A 21685-nucleotide genomic window follows, 5' to 3' on the forward strand; every position below is an offset into this window, starting at 1 on the left:
GATAGCCAAGGGGGAACCATTTTAAACTAAAAGAGGAGATGTTTAGATTATATATTGGGAAGAAATTCTTCCCTGGGAGGGTGGGGAGGCCCTGGCACAGGTTGCCCAGAGAAGCTGTGGCTGTCCCATCCCTGGAAGTGTCCAAGGCCAGGTTGGATGGGGCTTGGAGCAACCTGGGGTAGTGGAAGGTGTCCCTGTCCATGGCAGGGAAGTTGGAACTGGATGATCTTCAAGGTCCCTTCCAACCCAAGCTATTCTATGAATGATCACTATAGTTCTCCAAGCTTCCCTAGCACCCTCTTTATCCTCCTTCCTCAAGCACTCCACCTCCTTTTTCATCTCTTGATACCTTTCACGTTGTATTTTCACCAACCTTCTTTATTCCCTGTCACACTGACCAAAATTCCCAGTTTTGTGTAGTCCTAGTGAGACTGGGTCACTGCTGATTTTCAGTATTCTTTTTCACTCTCTGAACACATCAAGGGCAGTCAGAGAAGTTCAGCACAGACCAGGAGACAGCCTTTGTTAAACCCTGACAGTGTTTATCTCCTGTTGAGGAGTATAAAATGCAATATGTTAACATGCCCCTTCCCAGGGTAGGAACTGGCTTGTTGTAATGTCTTTATTTCCTTTGTTTCCTCCAGTAGATCATAAGATCCCATGGGCTCTAATAAGGAATTGTTTGAGTCACCACTAGAACAATTTCCAGGAGAGATTATGGATTTTGCACGCTGGAAGAAATTAAGTTATTTAATTCAGTCATTTCTCATTCTCAGAAGGTTTGGAGGAGTAAACAAGGAACAAATGCCTCTCCAGAGTATCCACACTGGCGTCACTGTGGTTATATCAGGAGAGAATTTGGCCCAGGTTCTGTTATAAGTTATCTTCTACTACAGCCTTGCCTTTTCCACTGAGAGAACTGTATTTATAAACACCAGGAAAGCAAGAAAGTGGGGAGCACAGGGGTCAGAATTTACAATGTCACCACTTACTGTGTTTTGTTTGGGTCTGTTTTCCAGCTGTAAAAAGAGCCAGCCTGAAACCAAAATAATAATAATAATAATTTGTAAATTCCTTTTGAGGGATCTTACCATATGTGTAACATAATTTAATAAAACTTCTGAAATTATCAATCATATAAGCTTGAGGTCAGCTGCTATTTTCAGTTGTTCAGTGTCTGCCTGGGGTTTTTTTTTTGTCTATTTATCCTTTTAGAAACAAGACAAAATTCCTGACAAATGTTATTGACTGGGCAATTATTGACCTCAGGCTTTGCTTGAATAAATCCCATTGAAAATCCTGTTCTCCTGTGCTGGGATTTTGAAAGACTGAAGTATGACCTCATACTCAGACACTGTTTCAAGGTTTGTGTCACATTTTAGTCCCACTTTAGTGCTGCTGTGAGATTAGTTAGAAATGAACCGATCAAAGAAAGACATTGTCATTTTTTTTTCTTTTGAGACAGAAAAGATTTGAAGCCCTGAATTTATTACTGGGAATCCTCATGGCTCAAGAGAGCTGCTATTAAATCTCCTCATCTTCTTCCATGCAATGAAATCATCTCTCCATTTTCAAAGGAATGCAGACTCCAAAACACCAAAAAGACAGTCTGAAAAAATTTCTGCTTTCTCTGTCTCCATGGCAACTGTTTATCCCAGTGATCCTTACAGATGTCTCCTTCACAGGCCCATAAAAACTCATAATGGGCCAAATATCCCTCCTGGGGTTGCAAAAGTGGCAGTGAACAGTTCAGCCACCCAGCTTGGAAAGATTCCTTACCTACAGCCTTAGCTGAAAGCCAGGGTTCACTGTGAGGCACATTAGTACTTGTGGAGGGAATATATTATATGTACAATATTTTATGTATATATATTTATTTATTTCTATCCAGTTCCTCCATCAGCACAACCAGTTGTAGGCTTAGCCAATATTGTTGATTGAAACTTTTCAGAAAGACAAGCTCCACCCTGTTGTCCTTAGGAAATCCCTTTTTATGGGCAGGCTGTGCCTGTGAAGTGCAGGATCCCTTTGGATAGGGTCTGACCAAGGCTGTGTGGAAGAGGAACACATATTATGGTTCTTACTCTCTTGGTTTCTTCTCAAACTCTGCCTTAACTCTGTACCCTTCAGCCTGTGTTTTATCATGCTCTTCCCAGAAATTACTCTGAGCCCAGTTGTGAAAGGAGGAAAATTCATGGCCCTGTGATGGATGAAAAGCCTGCAAGGCACTGATGGAAAAGCCTCCCTTTTCCCATCTGTCTCAGCTTGGAGAACTGAAGAAAGATAGAGTTGCTAAAGCACAGGATGCTGCCTTCTCCTCCTCAGAAGGGGGCAGTGAGTCAGAAGGGCTGGTGGTGGGGTAGGAGGATGATGTTCTGGCTGCTCCAACAATAAAGGAATGAGGGGCACCAGCTGCTGCCAGGCAAGACCCCCAGATCTCCCACATCCCATATCCTGAACAATGCCAGATTATCTGCAGCTGGTGAGCTTGGCACTGGCTCAGCTTCTGGCAGCTTGTGAGTGTCATCCCATCCTCCAGCAGTGCTGGAGTCAAATCTCCCAGTTTTCTCAGAGAGAAAATCCCACAGAGCCTCTCTGCCTCCAGAACACCAGAGTGGTGACTTTCTCAGGGAGGAACAGCCAAACTTTTTTTTATTGTTTTTTAAAGAAAGTCTAAAAAAGCAACAACCCCTCTCAATTTCACAGCTCGTTGGCTTTTTACTCTGGTGCATAATTAGACAAAGAAATGTTCCCAGATTTTGCCAAGTTGAAGTTTTCCCCTTTAAAACTCTTCAAAGCTCACCTAAGGCCAATTGGCTGGCAGCACTTAAAGGATTCTGGAGGTTTTCTTGGATGAGGTTTTCTTGGCAGGTATCAATGCAAGAACAGCAGTGAGTGTGAGCTTAGAAATAAATATCCTGTGACTGTAAAGAGCTAAACAGCTTTAAAAGGAGAAGAAGAGTTTACACCTCTCCAATTATAAATAGCAGCTGCTGTAATTTAAAAGCTGATCTTTGCCCTTGTATCAAGTCTTCGAGGAAAAAAAATGCTATAAAATGCAGCATATTTCATAAAGATGCTATATTTTGTAAAATGTTTTATAATACTTATAAGTATAGCTGCAATATAAAAATATATAATATATAAAAATATAATATAAAAACATATAATGTATAAGTATGATTCAATACATATGATTACTATTTATATAATATTATAAGTATTTAGGAAATAATATGCAATAACTGTCTATTTATAGTAATACATATATTAAATTTCTAATTAAATAATATTATTATAATTGTGTAATGTTTATCTATAAAAATAATATGCTTGAAAATCCATCATTCCATTCCAAAACCTCAGGGTTTTGGGTACTTCCCCTTTTAGTTTTTAATATAATCTGTGATTAACTTGGTGCATTAGAAGTGAAATATCTCAAATAATGTTTCTGATGTTCTCTTTCATAAATTAAGCTGATATTTTTAATAGTTTTTGCAAACAGTGCTGCACTTAGTACATCTGAAAATGTCATCCCATAAAACAACTCACTTTGCTGATAATGCTGTACCAGTAGAAAGTGCTATTTTAAGTATCATTGCATAAACAATGGATTCTAAATAATCATAAATAATGATTAATATAGTGTTGAGTAACTTCATACAGGGACAGCAGTTATTTAAAGAAAGGGGATGGAAAATGTTGTGGTGGATCAACTTCCTGGTGAGTTTGATCCCAGTTTATTGTTCTTCACACACCACTCCAGCAGAGTCACTTGGACTATACGTGTGGAATTCCTCTAATTCCAGCTGTTTTAAGCCTAAACTTGGGCTCTCTCTTGGTGCCTTTTCTAATCAGGGAAGAAAAGACACATCTCCAGATGATAACTTATCTTAAATTGCCCAGAGAAGTGGTGAATATCCCACCCCTGGAAGTGTCCAAGGCCAGGTTGGACAGGGCTTGGAGCAACCTGAGCTAGTGGAAGGTGTCCCTGCCCATGGCAGGGGGTTGGAATTGGATGATCTTCAAGGTCCCTTCCAACCCAAACCATTCCATGATTCTGTGATTTTATGAGGATTAGAAACCCTCTAGCAGTGCCCCCCACAGTTGTTTGTTTTAATTCACGCACTGTAAAAGAAACGTGGAACTTCTCTTGGAATTACATTTGTAACAATCATCCTGGTAAGGGCAATTAATACCAAGAGCATCTCAGTGCACCAGTAACAAAACTTGAACAGAAAAATTAATTCTTAATGTAATAACTGGTATAAATGAAACGATGAAAGCATGAATACACCTTGTTGAAATAATTCCAGACTTAATCAGGGGCACAAGTGGGAAGGAAAAAGAACCTTTCCCTTCTCTCTGCTCATCTTTCCCTTGTTCTCAGTCCTTCATGCCTGCTTTGTATATGTGACATTTAAAGGAAGGAATAAGTTTGGGGTTTTTGCTTATGCATGATCAACTATTCTCTTTTCCAATATAGAATGTCTTCCTTTAGTGTTTTTCTCCATTTTTGAGTGTATTTCTTTTTTTATAGTTTACTCTGGATCTTCAGTTGATGTTGCATTTCTACTCTCTTACAGTCTGGACTTCCAAAAGAATCTATAGAATCATAGAATGGTTTGGTTGGAAGGGACCTTAAAGGTCATGTCATTCCAACCCCCTGCCATGGACAGGGACACCTCCCACTAGCCCAGGTTGCTCCAAGCCCCATCCAACCTGGCCTTGGACCCTCCCAGGGATGGGACAGCCACAGCTTCTCTGGGCAACCTGTGCCAGGGCCTCACAGGGAAGAATTTTCTCTTAATATCCCATCTAACTCTGCCCTCTGCCAGTGGGAAGCCATTCACTCTTGTCCTGTCCTTCCAGGCCCTTGTCCAGAGTCTCCTGGAGCCCCTTTAGGCCCTGCAAGGGGCTCTCAGCTCTCCCTGGATCCTTCTCTTCTCCAGGTGAACCCCCCCAGCTCTCCCAGCCTGGCTCCAGAGCAGAGGAGCTCCAGCCCCTGGAGCATCTCCTTGGTCTCCTCTGAATTCATTCCAGCATTTCCACATCTGTCCTGCTGGATGTGGTGCTCCAGGTGGGATCTCACCAGAGCCAAGCAGAGGGAGAGAATCCCCTCCCTTGCCCAGCTGCCCATGCTGCATCTGGTGCAGCCCAGAATTTGGCTCTCTGGGCTGTGAACACACGTGGCTGAATCTGACAGAGCTCCCACTTTGCTGCCTGACCCCAAACACCTCCAGAAACCCCATTCCTGTAATAGGAACTCCTCTAAGATACCTGCACTTTGAAATGTCAATTACTTTTGAAAATCCAAGCCCCACACCCAGGCCACGCTTAAGCTCTTATTTATTTTGGTATTTAGCAGGATTTATGAAGGAACAGAGAGCACCCATCTCCTATTCCCCCTCTCTCTGAAAGGCTTTATATGTAGGATGCCCTTTAGAAGTTACTGTGCACCACATAATTCAGTTTAATATGCTGGCTTGTAGCATTACATTTCCTTTGATATTACTCTCCTGAAGGCAATATGACCTTGAAGGTGATATTTTAAACTAATAAATGAGCAGAGGAACTGAAAATCAAACTGAATGCTGTAAAGCCAGAAGGATGGATTTTCATCTCAAGCCTTTATTTCCCTACATAAAAAATACAGAACTCTAACATTTATGTAATTACATTTTTCCTTGATTTGCCAAGGGAACAAACTGTATGCAAATTCTTGTCCATTCACTTTCCTCTGCTTGTGAATCCATAAATCCCTTTGTCCATTGTCCTGTCATTCCACTTTTTTTCACTCCCCTGCTTTGTGAAAATGTTGTGCTGAGTATAAAAAAGATGTCAAAGCAGTAGTTGTCACCGAGGAGTCAGGGAGGAGTTACCCATTGTCTTTGGAGCAGGGAAGGAGTGAGCAGTGAGTTACCACACATGGCCTTGCCATCTAAAAAAACACATCTCTGCTTTTGCATCTCCTCTTGCCAAAAAATTTGACAGAGATGAGAGGAAGAATTTTTCACCAGGGCAGGATAAGGACACGGGAGGATGTTGTGGAGACTGCAAAGAGGATTTAAATACAGAGTGTAAATGAGGGTACGATGGTAGAGGCACCATAAGAAAACAGGACACAGATCTATAAAAAATAAGTGTTTGAACACAGTCCTGATGACACAGTGACTGTTGGTGAAAGATAACAGGCTTTATCCTCAGCTGATTTAAAACGAGGTCCATTCCTTGAGCTCAGTGAACTTCAACTATGGGACTGCCTAAAATCTGGGTTTTTTTATCTACCCACTATCAAACTGTGACTCTCAAGACAGCCCTAGACAGGGGAGAAAAGGAAGATAAGGGACCATAAGCAATTTTTCAGCAGAGCTGTTTATCACTGCTCTTCTGCCAGCATGGTTTGCTTTGAATTTTTTTTATTTATTTTTTTTTTTTTTATCTCTTGGTGCTTGTCCAGAAACTTCAGGCAAGAGGGAGCTTTTCAGCTGCCAGGAGTAGCAGGTTAGAGACAGAGTGTTTTCCTCCAAGAGACTTGATTGGAAATGAAAGATGGGAATAAGGTTTGTGTGGATCTCCATGGAGGCAGAGTGACCAGAATGGTTTTGGTGTTAGGTTTAGTTTTAAAAATTCATCAGAAAATTCTACAATCATAAATAAAAAAATAAAATAAAAAAAAACCAACACCATAAAAGTTTTCTCCTTGTTAAGAAATATGGCCTTTTTTTTTTTGAAAGAGCTGTTCTTTTTCAGTGGCTGCCAGGTCAGATCCATCCTTAGGTATTTGAGGCACCTCCCTCAGCTTCAACAATGTTGAATTTAAACTTGAATGTCATGGGCTTCACATGAAATCCATATAAAATCCACATTGTGCTTCAGCTGAAATCAGACTGGTTTTTGAAGTAAAAGTGCATGGTGGATCCAGTCACAGGGAATTCACAATTTAAACATGAATTTTACCTCACTGTTACAAGAGGAAGCTTGAGACAGAGATGTAGGGACTGATCACGGGGGTTTTCATAAGCAGCCACTGTGTCCAGAGGGAAGAGTTGGTCCATGTCTACTCCAAAACACCAACTAGACCCTGTAAGGAATACAAACTTCACCCATTGAAAAGGCAGATGTATGTATTAATCTAGTTCTTAACCTCCTCCTGCTGAGTGTAGCCAGTGGAGAGATGCAACTCCACCTTACAGGGTGATTCCCCTGGGCTGCCACCTTAAAATGGGATTATCCCTGTCTAGAAAGACTCTTTCCATGAACTACAAATGAAACTTTGCTTGGCTGAACAGGGCAAAAGTGTAAGGCTTAGCCAGCTGAAGTTAAACCAATCTGGACTAATCCTGTAGTTGAAAGATCATTTTGTGTTTCCTCAAAAGTCAGCAGCAAGGAATATTGGCTCCCAAAGGATCATCCAGTCATCAAAGAAGGGGTAACTAAGCAAGTTGGAGCACTTTTCTGCCCATGTTACAAAGAGGACATAAGTGCAGCATTAGTACTCCACTTATGTTATCTGAGATGAATCCCACAATGTTTACCAAACTGAATTCCAGCCTGCAGGTTGCAGTGCATAGATGGGAAGGGAAGGCAGGATTTGTGCTTTCTGGAAACAGCCTATAGTTGCTTCAGGAGAGGTTTAGATTGGATATTATGAAAAATTTCTTCACTGAAAGGGTGTTCAGGCATCGGAACAGGCTGCCCAGGGAAGTGGTGGGATCACCATCCCTGGAAACGTTCAAAAACATGTGGATGTGGCACCTGGGGACGTGGTTCAATGTTGGGCTTGGCAGTGCTGTGTTAAGGATTGGACTTGATGACCTTAGAGGGTTTTTCCAACCTTAATGATTCTGTGATTCTGTTTTGTTTCCAAGACCATCCATTAGCAAGACCCCTATTTGTAATAATTTTTTCTTCGTTCTGGCCCACACGAAATCTTATTCTTCAAAACTTATTTTTTTTAATTATTATTACTGATTTCTAACATGCTAAAAATTAGCAAAATTGCCCACTTGAAGCTGTATCTTTCTGCTTGCAGTGTGTGAGCTGCCTCTTCCAGAGCCTGCTCGGGCATCCCTACGTCACAGGGCAGTGGAGACACCCTGTCCATGCCAGGGGGGGCCCTGCTGGGCAGTTTCACACTCAAGTCACATTGATTTCCGTGGGCAGATTTCCCCCAGCAGGAGTTTCTGGCTGTTATCATGGTTTACAAATGCAGGGAGATTGTACACACTGGCCTTTATTCCATTTAATTTTATTTTTTTTTTGTCATCCTTTTCTTTGCTCTTCTAAATTGCACGTTTCCAATCTGCTTTTCCAAGCAGGATCAGACAATTTATTGGTGGTGAACTCTTTACAATCTCCATCACTCAGCTATTTTAGTAACTAAGGTAAATTACTTGACTTGCTGCTACTTTCCCCCTCTCTCCCAGTGTCAGCACATCAGTGTTTTCTAGCACAATGAACTTATAATGACTTTTTAAACGGGGCTATTTTTTATCTCTGTGTGGTGTTGCTACAAAAACAGCCACCTGGTGTAACTGAATTTCAAACACACTGTTATGAGATATTTATACTGTGACTACACTCCCTGTTCTGCAGTGTGAGGATTTCCTTGCATTCCTCAGGGCTGGTTTGCAGCATCCGTTGCTATCCCAGTGTTTGGAAGACAAGTGATGTTGAAATAATAATTCCAATAAGAAAGTTAATTTAAGCAAGGCTAACAGGTGGTTCTCCAAAGATCTCATTAACTACTTTGATTGTCTCCAGCACCTCTTGTAAGCAAATGTCTCATTAACATGGATATTTACATATAATTTACTTTTTCACAGAGGGCCATACATCAGAGAGCTGTAAACTTATTGCTAACATCTTCAGATTTACATGGAAAATATAATTCCTACTGTGTGAACAGACACAAACTATCATAAAAGACAATAAATTCTAATAGCACTCAATATGATCTTGATTTCCATCTTTAGTACATAAACAGGATCACAAAATCATAGAATATCCTGAGCTGGAAGGGACCCACAAGGATCATGGATTCCAACTCCTGGCCCTGCACAGGACACCCCAATAATGCCACCATGTGCCTGAGAGCTTTCAAACTTTTCAAACCCCAGCCTCTGAGACTTTTAGAAATGTTCTAGTGAATCACAGCACTCATATCACGGGATCCTCATCTGGCAAAAGAAACAATCTGGGGTAGGGGTGGGAAAAAAAGAGGAGTAGGGGCAAATGTAAAAGATTTCCTTTTGATTCCAGCTCCTGTCATGGTTTAATGAGCTTTTTCTGCAGTAATATTGTATTTTGTTGGGTCTGTCAAAGCTGAGGGATTTTACGTAACAGGGTCAGGATTTTATGTGATTATTAAATTATATTATGCATATAATGCAATCTGATACTGCATCCTTTAGTTTGGAAGAGTATTTATCCACTTTTTGGCATGTGTCACCCTTGTAACGTGTAACACGTTGTTATTATCACGATGTTACACATCAGAACAACTTTATTTGGCACCCACCTGGTTCTCCAAACCCCACATCCCTCAGAACTGCTCTGCCCACCACGCATGGCTCATATTTTTGTGAGGAAACCCAGGATTTGATTCCCTGCCACTGAAGACGACGGAAAAAAAGATGCCAATTCCAGTCCTGTGAACATACATCCTCCACTGAGGGAAATCTGCTACTATCACCAGAGCTGCTGAAGCCCACACTTGTGATGTTTTTACAAGTTCATCACCCAGAGCTCGTTATATTGTACTTGTGCCAGTCAGGAAGTAACACTTGGAAGTATTTTTTGCTGAAATCTTATATTCCTTGGCACATAGTCAAGACAGAGCATATTAATGGTAAACCACTTAGAAAATCCTGGAGCTGGTGGCATTTAGCAGTTGGTAAGATTATGTGCTTGATCTCAACATCAAATGCAAATAAACAGAGGTGCTTAGATTCAGTTTTTCTTTCTTCTCTTTGATCCCATTTGAGGTTCCTTCACTAAGTCATTTTTTTGAACATCAGTAGGAGATTTTAGAGATTGCTCTGAGTTTTCTGCACACTGGATAAGCACTTCCAGGTTTGTGAGCTGGTAAGATGGTGGTTTGAAGAATTACAGGAGGACTTCTCCCTCTTGGAAGCCAGTTTGTCATTAGAGGTCAAAATCCTCCTTTTGACATTGTGAGTTTATATTCTGTAGAACAAAGGCTGCAGTAAAGATAATGAGTGATGTTAAGACATTTCTTCACTAGGGAAGGACATTTCACAATGTATTTTTAGAAAATAAACAGCATTAAAGAGGTGAGTTTCCCTCACATATCCACAGAAATAGCTGTAGGATGAAGCAGAAACTGTTTTTCAGTTTTCAGACAATTTCCAAAATGTGCCCATTTGGAAGGATTTCAGAAGGATTAGAGCCAACAGGAATTCATAGAGTTTAATCAAAGATATGATCTGTAAATAGTTTTAAAAATTAATCCAGAAGTTCTGAAAGGTAGCTGAATGGCAGCAGATTTCATACTTAAGGGAAAATTTGTTGATTTAATTGAGACTAAGGAATGTCATCCTTCTGCAAGAGTAGAGTCTGGCCATTACTCTACTACTACTTGTTTTATGCTATTCCTCTGAAAGAAAATTATTTTATTCCAGGGAAATTGATACTGTTTATTATTCTAAACAAGAACCTTTTTATGTATAGAAGGAGGAACCAACTATAAAGCACAATAGCAGTGTGAAGAAAGGAATGGATTTCCACCACTAATGTATTTTATCCCTCCTTCTCTCCTCTAGGTTGCCCAGGAATGTGGGACAACATTACATGCTGGAAACCTGCAAGTGTGGGTGAAATTGTCTTTGTCAAGTGTCCTGCACTGTTCAGATTTATCATCCCTGAAGATGGTAAAGTATCTTCTCTTTGTTCTCTGCCTCATTTAGATCCTCAGTATAAATGGAAATTAAAAAAAAACTGCCGTTGGGCTTTGGTTAAGAAAATAGAAAAGCAGGATATTTTTGTGTAGATGTGAGTGTGTGTGCACAGGGACGGGAGGGAATGTTTGAAAAAAGATTATACAACAGGAAAATATCACCAAATGTAACTTCTAAAGCGAATGTTCACTAAACTCAATGAGACCTGAATCTGTCTTTGGGTCTTGGATAAAACAATTTGAACTTATTTTAGTAAATAATTAAAACTCAGAGCAGGTTCTGCTCGTGCTTAAGGAGAACACGAGGCTTGAGATGACCAGTGTGAGGAGCTCCCAAGCTGGGGGTCCAGGGAGCAGTCAGTGGGAAATAAAGGTTTCTGGAGAGATGCAGAAGGTCTATCATGCTTTTTTGTGGTCTGTAGAAATGAGGTAGAAACATCCTTGTGCTCCTGATAATTAACACAGATTTGTCCATTTGCTCCCAGCACCCACCCAGCCTGCTGCAGATCACTTAATTAGCTCTGTCCTCTGAGGAACAAGTTCATCACTGTCCCCCAGGATCCTTTTTCCCAAAGATCATTTTTCCAATTAATAGTCTGGAATCCAAAATCTGTCTTCTCTGCATGGCCACACACAGAGCACAGTTTTTGGGAGGCAGTGTTTCCTGCACAGCTCCAGGAATGCTGAAATCCTCACTTTTAGATACATCCATTTCAGCTCATCCAGGCACAGATTTGCCTTGAGCTTCCTGGCCCCATCCCTGCACATTTTTTACAAGGTTCAGCAACAACTTCAAATTATACTTTTAAAAATTTTGTCCTATGAAGCACCTCCAGGCACAGTGTAACACAGTGAAATCACAGGATGAGTTAATCTTAAAGGGTGGGGAGGAGGTGTCTCACTTTGGATATTTAAAAGTTATACGTGAAAGTCAAAAGTGGTCACGTGGATTTCAGGTTCAGTGAATAGAAATCAGTGGGTACTTGTAGAAGGTGCCTTCTCTGACCCCTCTCAGATGCTTGTTTTGAGATGGGTGAAGTCACTGGAGGGGACTGCTCGTTTTCTATGAATTTAAAAAGGAGTTTGACTGCCCGGAGTTGGATGTCTGATTTCCGTCTGCAGTGAAATGGGAAAAAATAAAAGAGACTGCAAAATAGAAGTTATCCCTGCACAACCAGGCAGCATCTCTACACCCTTCCCAGGAACCCTGTCCCTTTTTTCACTGCCTGTGCATTCCATTCTTGCCCTTTAGTTTGACCAGCAGGTCCTGACTCAATCATGCCCTTCTCTTGCCTTCCTTGCCCTATTTCTTGCTGTTGTGCTCTGTAGAAAACATCCTTAAACATCTGCCACTTCTGTTCTTCTCCCTTGTCCCTGAGGGCAGTTTCCCAGGGGATCCTGTTGATTAATTTCTTGAACAGCTGGAATTTTCCTGTGCTAAATTTTGGGGTCATGACTTTACTCTTCACTTGACCCTGGTGCCTCAGGTCAGTGTGTGATCATTCCCTCCTCACCAACAAGATTAACTTAATAGGATCTATTCCAGGTCTTAATTAAACTGTTACCTGTTAATGGAAAATATTTTTTTTAAATGGAAAATATTTTTTTTAATAAAAAATAATACAGGCTTTAGAAAAGCAAGTAAATATATATATATAAAACAAAAAAACCCTATCTAACTAGACCTCTGTAAAATACAGGGCTGAAATAATATTTTTAAGTAATTTGTCTAGGATTTACAGATCTCTTCACATACTGAACTTCACATTTGACCTGTAGCAATGTTTTAGTCTGACCCTGAGGGAGGAATAGTCCATCCAGTGTAAACATATGTCCTGCTTTATTTCTCTCCTCACAGGATCACTAATAAAAGTGACAGCTGTTACCTCGTGTAGGGCTGGGTTTGAGGGGTTTTGGGACATCTGTTCAGTAGGAACAAACCCAAGATTCATAATTCACTAGATAAACAAATAAACATTTAATCTGGAGCGGTTGGAAATCTCTCCAGACCTGGCTGGGTTTGCACCAGTGACCCCAAGGTGGAATTATTGACATCTCTAATCACTCTCCTGGGTGAATCAGCAGGAGCTTTCACTATTATTGCTGCTAATTTTAATTAGCCAAGTCTATTTGTTTCAATGAGGGTTTAATGAAAAAAGGCCACTTTTAAGATGGTTCCTTAAATAAAGGGTTGTTAGAGAACTCTAATGTTTCTAAGACATGGTTAATCACATTTTAGGGATTGTTACAGTGTCCTCTGGCTGCTGCTGTGTTTCTAGAATATGTAACTAGGCTGGGTACCAACAGTAATATTTATTAATAGCAGAATTGTTCCTAATACAGCAAATTTTTATATGAGCATAAATCATTTTTACAAGCTGCAGCAATAACTTCAAATTATACTTTTGAAAAGTTTGTCCTATGAAGCACCTGTGGGTACAGTGTAATGAAAGGGAAATCACAGGATGTGTTAAAGAGTGGGGAGGAGGCATCTCACTTGGCTTTGGGTATTCAAAAGCTATGTATGAAAGCCTGAAGTGAACACATGGATTTCAGGTTCAGTGACTAGAAATCAATGGGAACTTGTAGAAGATGTTTCTTCTGACTCTTCTCAGATGCTTGTTTTGAGATGGGTGAAGTCACTGGAGAGGTCTGCTCATTTTATGCATTTCAGAAAGGAATTGCCTTTCCTTGGATGTCTGATTTCCATCTGCAGTAAAATGGGAAAAAATAAAAGAGACTGCAGAATAAAAGTTAACTGACTAAACTGTCACCTGGAGAGAGGCTTTTTCAAAAAATTAGCTATGGATTTAGCTAAAAATGCCAGCTGTTGCTGGTTTTAATACGTTCTGCTTTAACCTTCACTGCAACTGAACCAAGGAGTAGCATTTGAGCTGCTGTCAACATCCCACAGAAAGCCTAATGTTCAATCCCATTCTGTGTCTTTGGCAACCCTTCTAAAATTTCATTTCAACTCTCTGATCCTCCCAGCTCACCAGAATTTCTCATTCCTGCCTTTCAAATGCAAACTGGGAACAAAAATGTCGTTCTCAAAATCTCCCCACGTGGAAAAAGCATATTAATTCCTGAGCTCTTTCTACTCCAGTAGGTTGGGGATTTACAATGGTTTCCTTCTAGATGGTTCCTAAATATTAATTTCTTTCCCTCTTCAACATTGATTTCTTTGACTGATACCCACAAGCCTTATTTTCCCCAGGAGCTGTAACTCCCATGACCTCTCTGTTGTATATCACTATTTCTCAAGTGCCTTCCCAGTCCTGGCTCCAGAGACACCCACTCCAGAACAAGGGACATTTAAAGCATTCTAAGGGATCCTTGCAAAGGAAGAAAGAAGAAAAACATGTCAAGCTGTGATGTTACATTTCAGTAGGACATAGAAAGACCTGGAGATGGCCCTGACATAGTGGTCTGCTCTCCCAGCTGGAGAATTTTTTCTGCTTTGTTCTCTTCCCCCTTTTTTTTTTTCTTTTTTTCTCTCTTTTTTTTTTTTTTTTTGTTTGTTTTGGTTTGTTGTTTTTTTTTTTCTAGACAGAGGTGATACTGCCTGGCAATGGAAATCTACAGAAAGAAAGCCTGTGCTTTTTTTCTTCTTTGTACTGTACAGCTTAGATAGTCAGAACCTATTAAAAAAAAAAGCCACATTACTCAAAGGAACCACTGAATGAAACTCAGTAGCCAGATCAGAAATGAGCATATTTTTAGTTCTTTGATTTGCAGGAAAAAAATACTACATAATACATAATATAATACAAATGATAAGAGACAGTCTCTGAGCATTGCCATATGCTCCCCATTTGGATAATGCTTTCATTCACAAACCCAAATAATAAATATGAGTAGCTCCTACTGAATTTTCCAGCCACTCAGAATGTTTAGATCACTACCTGCTACACCCCCAAAAGATCATTACTACAAGACATATAAGACAGAGAAAATGTACATAAATTTTGCCAATGGCACAAACCCCATCCTATGTTGATACCAGGATTAAGGGTTCCTAATTAAAATCCTCTAGAAAAAAAGAATTTATCCAGGTATTAAAAAGTTTAAGAGGGAATTGTATCCTGTGCTCATATTTTGAACCAAAATATTTAGCTTGTTGCTACTGTGGGAGTTGCAGGACTTCAGTGCTCATCAACAAGCTTTATTGTCCCAAGAAATTGAAAATAGTCTATTACTGATCCCATTAAAAACACTCAGAGAAGCACTCAAGTACTTTGTTATGCTAATTAATTGATTAATTGATTCTGTAAGAACCCCAAGCCTCATATGTGCTGCACTAGAGATGCATGGATGGACAGTGGGATTTATGAATTCAGGGTTAATTGGATTTGGGAAGCCATCTGTGGCTTTTTTTTCCTCCTACCTGGGTTTAGATTTGATCCCTAATCAATCAGAATAAGATGACAAGAGAAGAGTTAATGAGAGGGGAAATGGTGCTACATTTTCATGTGTGGAAAGCCCTTCTGTGTCATTTCTGGGGAGACAGTCCTGGGAAATTCCTTGGGAGCTGACCATGTACCACTGTGAAAATGGTACATAACTCCCAAGCTGGGTGAAAAGAAAACAAAAGTCATTGACTTCCCAAGGTGAAAGCTGCTGAAAACATTTGCAAATTACAATTTCTATTAGTTTGGGTTATGTATTGATATTTTTTTATATGAGCAGATCAAAAAGGTGACAAAGGTGACCAGATCAGGAGCCTTCTAAACACCAAAATGCCTCTGGAAGATCGTGTGCTTATTTTCTACTGAAGTAAAGGATGCAGGTTTTCTTTACTACTGCTGAAATTAAGGTCAGCATTGCATCAGACTCAAATTGGAAATCACATTTGCCTGTCAAAAAGGCAAAAGATCAATGCAAAGGTCTACATTTCTATTCAAGGATATCTCGCCCCGATGGGCATTTCAACATCCTGCATGGAAACCGAGGGAAGAAAAACAAGTAACCAAGGAGTAGTGTCTGTTTTCAAACCCATCCCACAGCATTTTCATCACTGGAATAATAATCAGAGCTTCTCTAGTCTTTGAAGCAACCAGGGCTCTGTGCATACCTTAGTTTCATCCTTAATTTCACGTAAGATCATTCAGAAGCAAGTTCAATGCAAGGTTATGTTTTATATGTAACCATTAATATATACACATGTATTTATATAGTTTTATATATAAACCATGTACATATACACACCTGATGCAGGTTTTGGACAGCTTTCAGAACTGTCTGCAGATTGCATATGTGTCATTGTTGCTGAGTGCTCAGCAAGTCCTAGAAAGAACTGTGACACAAAGAATGGGCACAAGATACCTACCAAGTACTGATGTTCAAAATAATAAGTCTTGCCAATAACCAAGAGAATAGCAGCAGCTGGATAACAAGTAATTTCATGCTGGTTTTCAACCCTAGGCTTTGCAGAGGCAGGAAAGCCATGGGATTACTCCAGCTTTTCCGAAGCGAGGAGGACAAGCTGTAATTAAACCTCCTCGGTCACAGCACCACAAAGTCCCTCTGCAATGCAGAGGGAAATGGGAGGAAAATCCTGTCATCAAAGAATAGCAACTGGACCTACATTTCTAATCAAGTAGCTGAGGCCTCTTAGGTGTTTTTTTATCGGGAAAAAAAAAAGACATCTTGTGGCCTTTCCCACCAAATTATGGGGATATAAGACTTTGTGCCTCTGTACTCAAATATGCAGCATGACCAGGAGCATTTCAGCTAAAGATCAAGTCCTTGGTCCTGTGCAAGATGACATCCTGCAGTGACCAGGGGAAAGCTGTAACACAGCCCAAGACCTTTGTCAATTATTTGAAAGCTAATTTGCCCTTGGGGAAAAAAACTTCATGCTCCTTTGGGAAGAATTCAAGGGTGGAAGTTACTGAGAGCTGCTGAGCAGATTGGAGAACACTTAGACAGTAAAAGGTGATTGAAGTATCACTGCAGATGCAACATGGGTAGATGCTTCAACCCTTACTAACAGTCTTTGCTCTGTTTGTGCTTCTGCTCTTGACTCAAATAATTGGAAAAGGAGTTTCAGCTGACTGAAAGATTTTAGGTGTGGTGGGAACTCATTCATTCTTACCTTTAAGCAAGGGTTTTAATTTGCTTCCTTCTCTAGGAGTTATTTCATAACTGTTAATCTCCATTGGCCAATGTTTCTTATTTTTTTGTGTTTCTGGTTTGGGAAACATTTGCTTTTCTCTGAAATACGACCCCTGCCCTCTTCAGAGCCTGGAGACCCTTCAATAGTAATTGCATTGATCCTGCTCTCTGATGGATGCTCCTGTGACAGCCAGACTCATAGGAAGGGTTCACAGAACGTTTGTGTGATGCTCAGTTGCTATGGTGACCTCAGTCCACTTCTAGTTCCACAGCCTTTGACAAGAAAGAGCAAGAAAAGAAGAAAGCCATAATTTCCCTTAAATGTTATTGATCATATCTGTACATCAGTCCTACCTGTGCCAGCCCTGTGTACTCTGGCCTTTATGTTCTCCATGTGGGACCTCACTCTAGTCTCCCATGATTTCCAGGCATGATTCACTGGGTCTTCCTGTCCCTGTGCCATGAGACCACATGCCCTGAATTTAGTCTGGGATATGAGAAGAAAGGACTTGTCTATCAGTTCTGTCACTTCCTTTATTGCGATGTTTGGCACAAAACACTGGGTAACAAAGAATTTACAGAAACCAGTTCACCCCATCTCATGACAGATGTCTAAAACCAATGACCCTTTGGAAGTTCCCCTTATGGGATGAGACTTGAAAAAAAAATCAATTTATCTTCAGGTGGGTTAAAAGAATATAATGATCTGCCCCCCAGGATCAGTCCCTCAGATGTCCTTGGACACCAGTTCTTATTCAAACACACAAATACAAACAAGGCTTCCTAGTTTTATCCTTAATTATCCTCTGCCTCATTTTTCTTGCTTTCTAAATAAAACGAACAGCACCATTTGATTTTGTCCTGTCTCTATGTGAGCAATATGTTCACAAATCCCTTTGTCAAGGTAAATGGTGATATACAGTAAATCGTGGAATAATAGAATCCCAGAATGGCTTGTGTTGGAAGAGACCTTAAAGATCATATTGTTCCAAACCTCTGCCATGGGCAGGGCCACCTTCCACTAGCCCAGGTTGCTCCAAGCCCTGTCCAACCTGGCCTTGGACACTTCAAGGGATCCAGGGGCAGCCGCAGCTTCTCTGGGCAGCCTGTAGCAGGGCCTCACCACCCTCACAGGGAAGAATTTCTTCCTAATATCTAATCTAAACCTTCCCTCTGTCATTTTGAAGCCATTCCCCCTTGTCCTATCACCACATGTCCTTCTATAAATGATTTTTAATCCCTAGATTAAAGTGTTGTCTACGGGGCATGAGGCTGGAGAGACCCAAACCCCTGGAAACAGTAGAGGGAAGCACTTAGCACAGGGAAAGGTTTGGGAACCTGGAGGGTCATGTAATCTGTAACCTTGCCTGCCTGCTAATTATTACAGATCGTGTTAATGACATTGTGAAGAAAAAGCAGCTCATCCTGGATCGATCAATCAATCATGGAATCATAGAATGGTTTCAGTTGGAAAGGATGTTAAAGGTCATCTCATTCCACGCCCTGCCATGGGCAGGGACACCTTCCACTAGCCCAGGTTGCTCCACGGCCCATCCAACCTGGCCTTGGACACTTCCAGGGATCCAGGGGCAGCCACAGCTTCTCTGGGCAACCTGTGCCACTTTACCCCTCCCACAAGAGAACCACAACAAAGCAACTGGGATGGTTGGATAGTGTTTGTGTGGGATCACGTGTTTCCAGGCACAAGAGCGGGGCCGAGGGTTAATGTTCCCTTCTAATGAAGCAGAGTATCCATGTGGGGAGCTCAGAGAGCACAGAAAAGCTGCTAAGTATCCTGCTGTTCCCGACTGTGGCTTTGCCAGCCGGCTGAACAGATTGCTGGTCCCTGGGAGCAGCGGGAAGCAAGAGGGGAGGGAGTGAAAAGGCCCAGCGTGGTGGATGCTGGGGAGTGGGGAGTGAGGGCTCGCTGATTTATTTCCTATTTAGAAATTAAATGTTCGGCTTCTAATCAGTGCTATGTAAAAGAGGGGGAAAAAAATTTCAATTTCTGCCTAACCAGCTCATTATCCACATAGCTGGACTGCAAGGATTGTAGGAAATGTTTTCCTCAGCCTCTCCTTGCCCCAGTCTCTGCACTTTCTGAAGGGACGCGATTAACAGGCAGTAAAATCAGTGCGGATTTTGAACACTCATCTTAATGCTGTAAAAATCCAACCTTTTAGAAGATTACCTATGTGAACCAGCCCTGAAACCCATAATCCTGGGATGAGAAAAACAGGAACGAGGGAAAATTGTGGGCAAAGCGATTCGGGACGGAACATTTTTGGAATCCTTTCACCCCCTCCTACTCTGCCACTAATAAGGGACAAATGCTGGAACAAAAGGGTTAAATGCAAGTTGTGTTCAGATAAACAAAGCTGTGGGAGATGGAGCAGGTGCCCTGCCAGCTGACACCCAGAGCAGCCAGAATTTGGCACCGGGGAGAGGATCTAAAAGGCTGCTCTGAGCTCCGAGACTCACCGTGCACAGGCTGTTTCTTGGCTCCAGCTTTGCCAGTCCTGCCCACTTTAAATCAGGAGCAACAATTGCTTGCATCGAATTTCTCACCAGCTGGAGCGTAGCAAGGAGTGAATTATGTTTTCTGGGTCTCGGTAAATAAAAATCAAGGAAGAAAGTCTGATAAATGTGCAAGAAAAGGGCAGGAAAGGTCTGGGTCTCTGCCACCAACTCAATAGGGAGCCTTTGGCAAGTCCTTTGACTTTTTTTTCCCTCTTCCTTCTTTCACCTCTTCACATAGAAAACAGAAATAAGCAGTATTTTCAGTAATTGATGTTTGGAACTGACAATTCAGCACTCTGATGGATTTTCTCTAGGATCTCTAAGCAGAACTGGAAATAACATCTAATTAATAATGTCAGTTAAAGCACTGATGAAAGATTTGCATTTCTTCCCAAAGAGTGACACTTACCTGTCCAGCCTGGTCAAACAGTAATAACATAGCCTGTCAATGTGCTGGATAAACCATCCTGTGTCAAGGATAACAGTGTTTTTTTCAGAAGTTCATTGACTAATATGAGCAATTCTTGATTTATTAAGAGGTGTTGTAAGACACTTTAATAGCTGATGTTGTGTCCATATTTCTGTATTTTAGGTGTGAAAAGCACAAGTGTCATTCATGTCAGTCACAAAATCATGATATTTAAGGTGTTATTATCATAGAGCAATAGAATTTTAGAATGATTTGGATTGGAAGGAACTTTAAGGATCATCCAGTTCCATCCCCTGCCATGGGCAGGGACACCTCCCACTAGCCCAGGTTGCTCCAAGTCCCGTTCAACCTGGCCTTGGACACTTACAGGGATCCAGGGGCAGCCACAGCTTCTCTGGGCAACCTGTGCCAGGGCCTCCCCACCCTCACAGGGAAGAATTGCTTCCCAATATCCCATCTAACCCTGCCCTCTGGCAGGTTGAAGCCATTCCCCCTTTTCCTGTGACTACATATCCTTTTCAAAAGTCCCTCAAAAATGTAATCCTTGAATTAATCCCCTGAAAAATGGGTTTCCAGTGAAAATGAAGATTAAAGTCTTGTTTTATTTATTCTTCATTTCTGGGAGAGCATCATATTTCATTATACCATTATATGTATATATGTATATAAGCATAATCATATCAATGGGCTTTTTCTTCATCAGTGAAGTCTGATACACCAGTTCCTTACTGTTTATGTCCTAAGAGTAAGGCAACAAGAGGCTCCTGTGAAAGCCCATGCACTGAGGGGCCCTACAGTCTTGCCCACTCAGCAAGAGTAAATTTTCTTTAGTCAGAAAGGCACTTAAATAAAACAATAACTCACAAAAATACCATTTCTGGGTAATAGTGTGAAAAATGAGAGGGACTGCCCTGTGTCTGGGCTTCCTTACAACCCCAGCTCAAATGCAAGGTCAGGTTCTGTCCCTGTATGTGTAAATATGTTAAATGTTAAACCCAGAAATAATCCATATGAACTCCATTGCATTCTCCTCCAGGTGGGCACACACAGCCCCTGGCATGGTTTTCTGTCAAGTAAATACCCATATTTTCATACAGAAAACACAAATATGCATTGTCTGAGAGAAGGGAAGCAGCAGCACATGGGAATTTAAAGGTGTTACAGGGAATTTAGGGAGTTACAGATGGTGGCTCTGTGTTCCTCACTATGTCCTTGTATATAAATATAAATGTATGTATATATATGTAAACACACAAAAATATAATGGTATATATATGTATGTTATTCCAACATTTAATAGATGGACTTTGACTTTTAGTTGCAATTCAGGGTATGATGTTCAATATAAATCTAATTGACTTTCCAGTAGCTTATTAAGGAAAATTATGTTGATGAATCAAGTCTAAAAGCCTATACAGTCAAAGGTTGCACTGGAACTGTCTTCAGTGCATTAGTAGAGCTTAGATATACAGAAAAATATGTTAATAAAAGACAAGTTTGCTCTTAGAGCAATCAAAATATTAACTTTATTGAAAGTGGGAACCCCTTCATAATGTCCAAACACAGTGAAATGCAATAAAATTTGGGTATATATATAAAAATATCACTATAAAAAGCCTATTCATGTCAGAAAACCTAAATTAATATGATGCTTCAACGTTATTATGAATGTCATGAAATTCAAAATGAACTCAAAT

General features: G+C 40.8%; 1 protein-coding gene and 1 long non-coding RNA gene across 16 annotated transcripts in view; one reads left to right on the forward strand and one right to left on the reverse strand.

Moving 5' to 3' along the window:
* The window catches only part of ADCYAP1R1 (ADCYAP receptor type I), a 144512-nt gene that overhangs the window by 72191 nt on the left and 50636 nt on the right, over positions 1–21685 (forward strand). For all 15 annotated transcript variants that reach the window (XM_064639381.1, XM_064639409.1, XM_064639401.1 and 12 more), the window contains exon 4: positions 10788–10895. In XM_064639381.1, coding sequence (XP_064495451.1) covers positions 10788–10895 — 108 coding nt within the window. The remainder of the gene's footprint in view (positions 1–10787; positions 10896–21685) is intronic.
* LOC135404782 (uncharacterized) lies at positions 13220–17312 on the reverse strand. Its single transcript, XR_010425723.1, has 2 exons — positions 17019–17312; positions 13220–13631 (listed from the first exon to the last, which is right to left on the reverse strand). It is a non-coding gene; the product is annotated as an uncharacterized LOC135404782 (long non-coding RNA).

Source organism: Pseudopipra pipra, chromosome 1 (assembly GCF_036250125.1).
Source record: "Pseudopipra pipra isolate bDixPip1 chromosome 1, bDixPip1.hap1, whole genome shotgun sequence".
NCBI classification, from domain to species: Eukaryota; Metazoa; Chordata; class Aves; order Passeriformes; family Pipridae; genus Pseudopipra; species Pseudopipra pipra.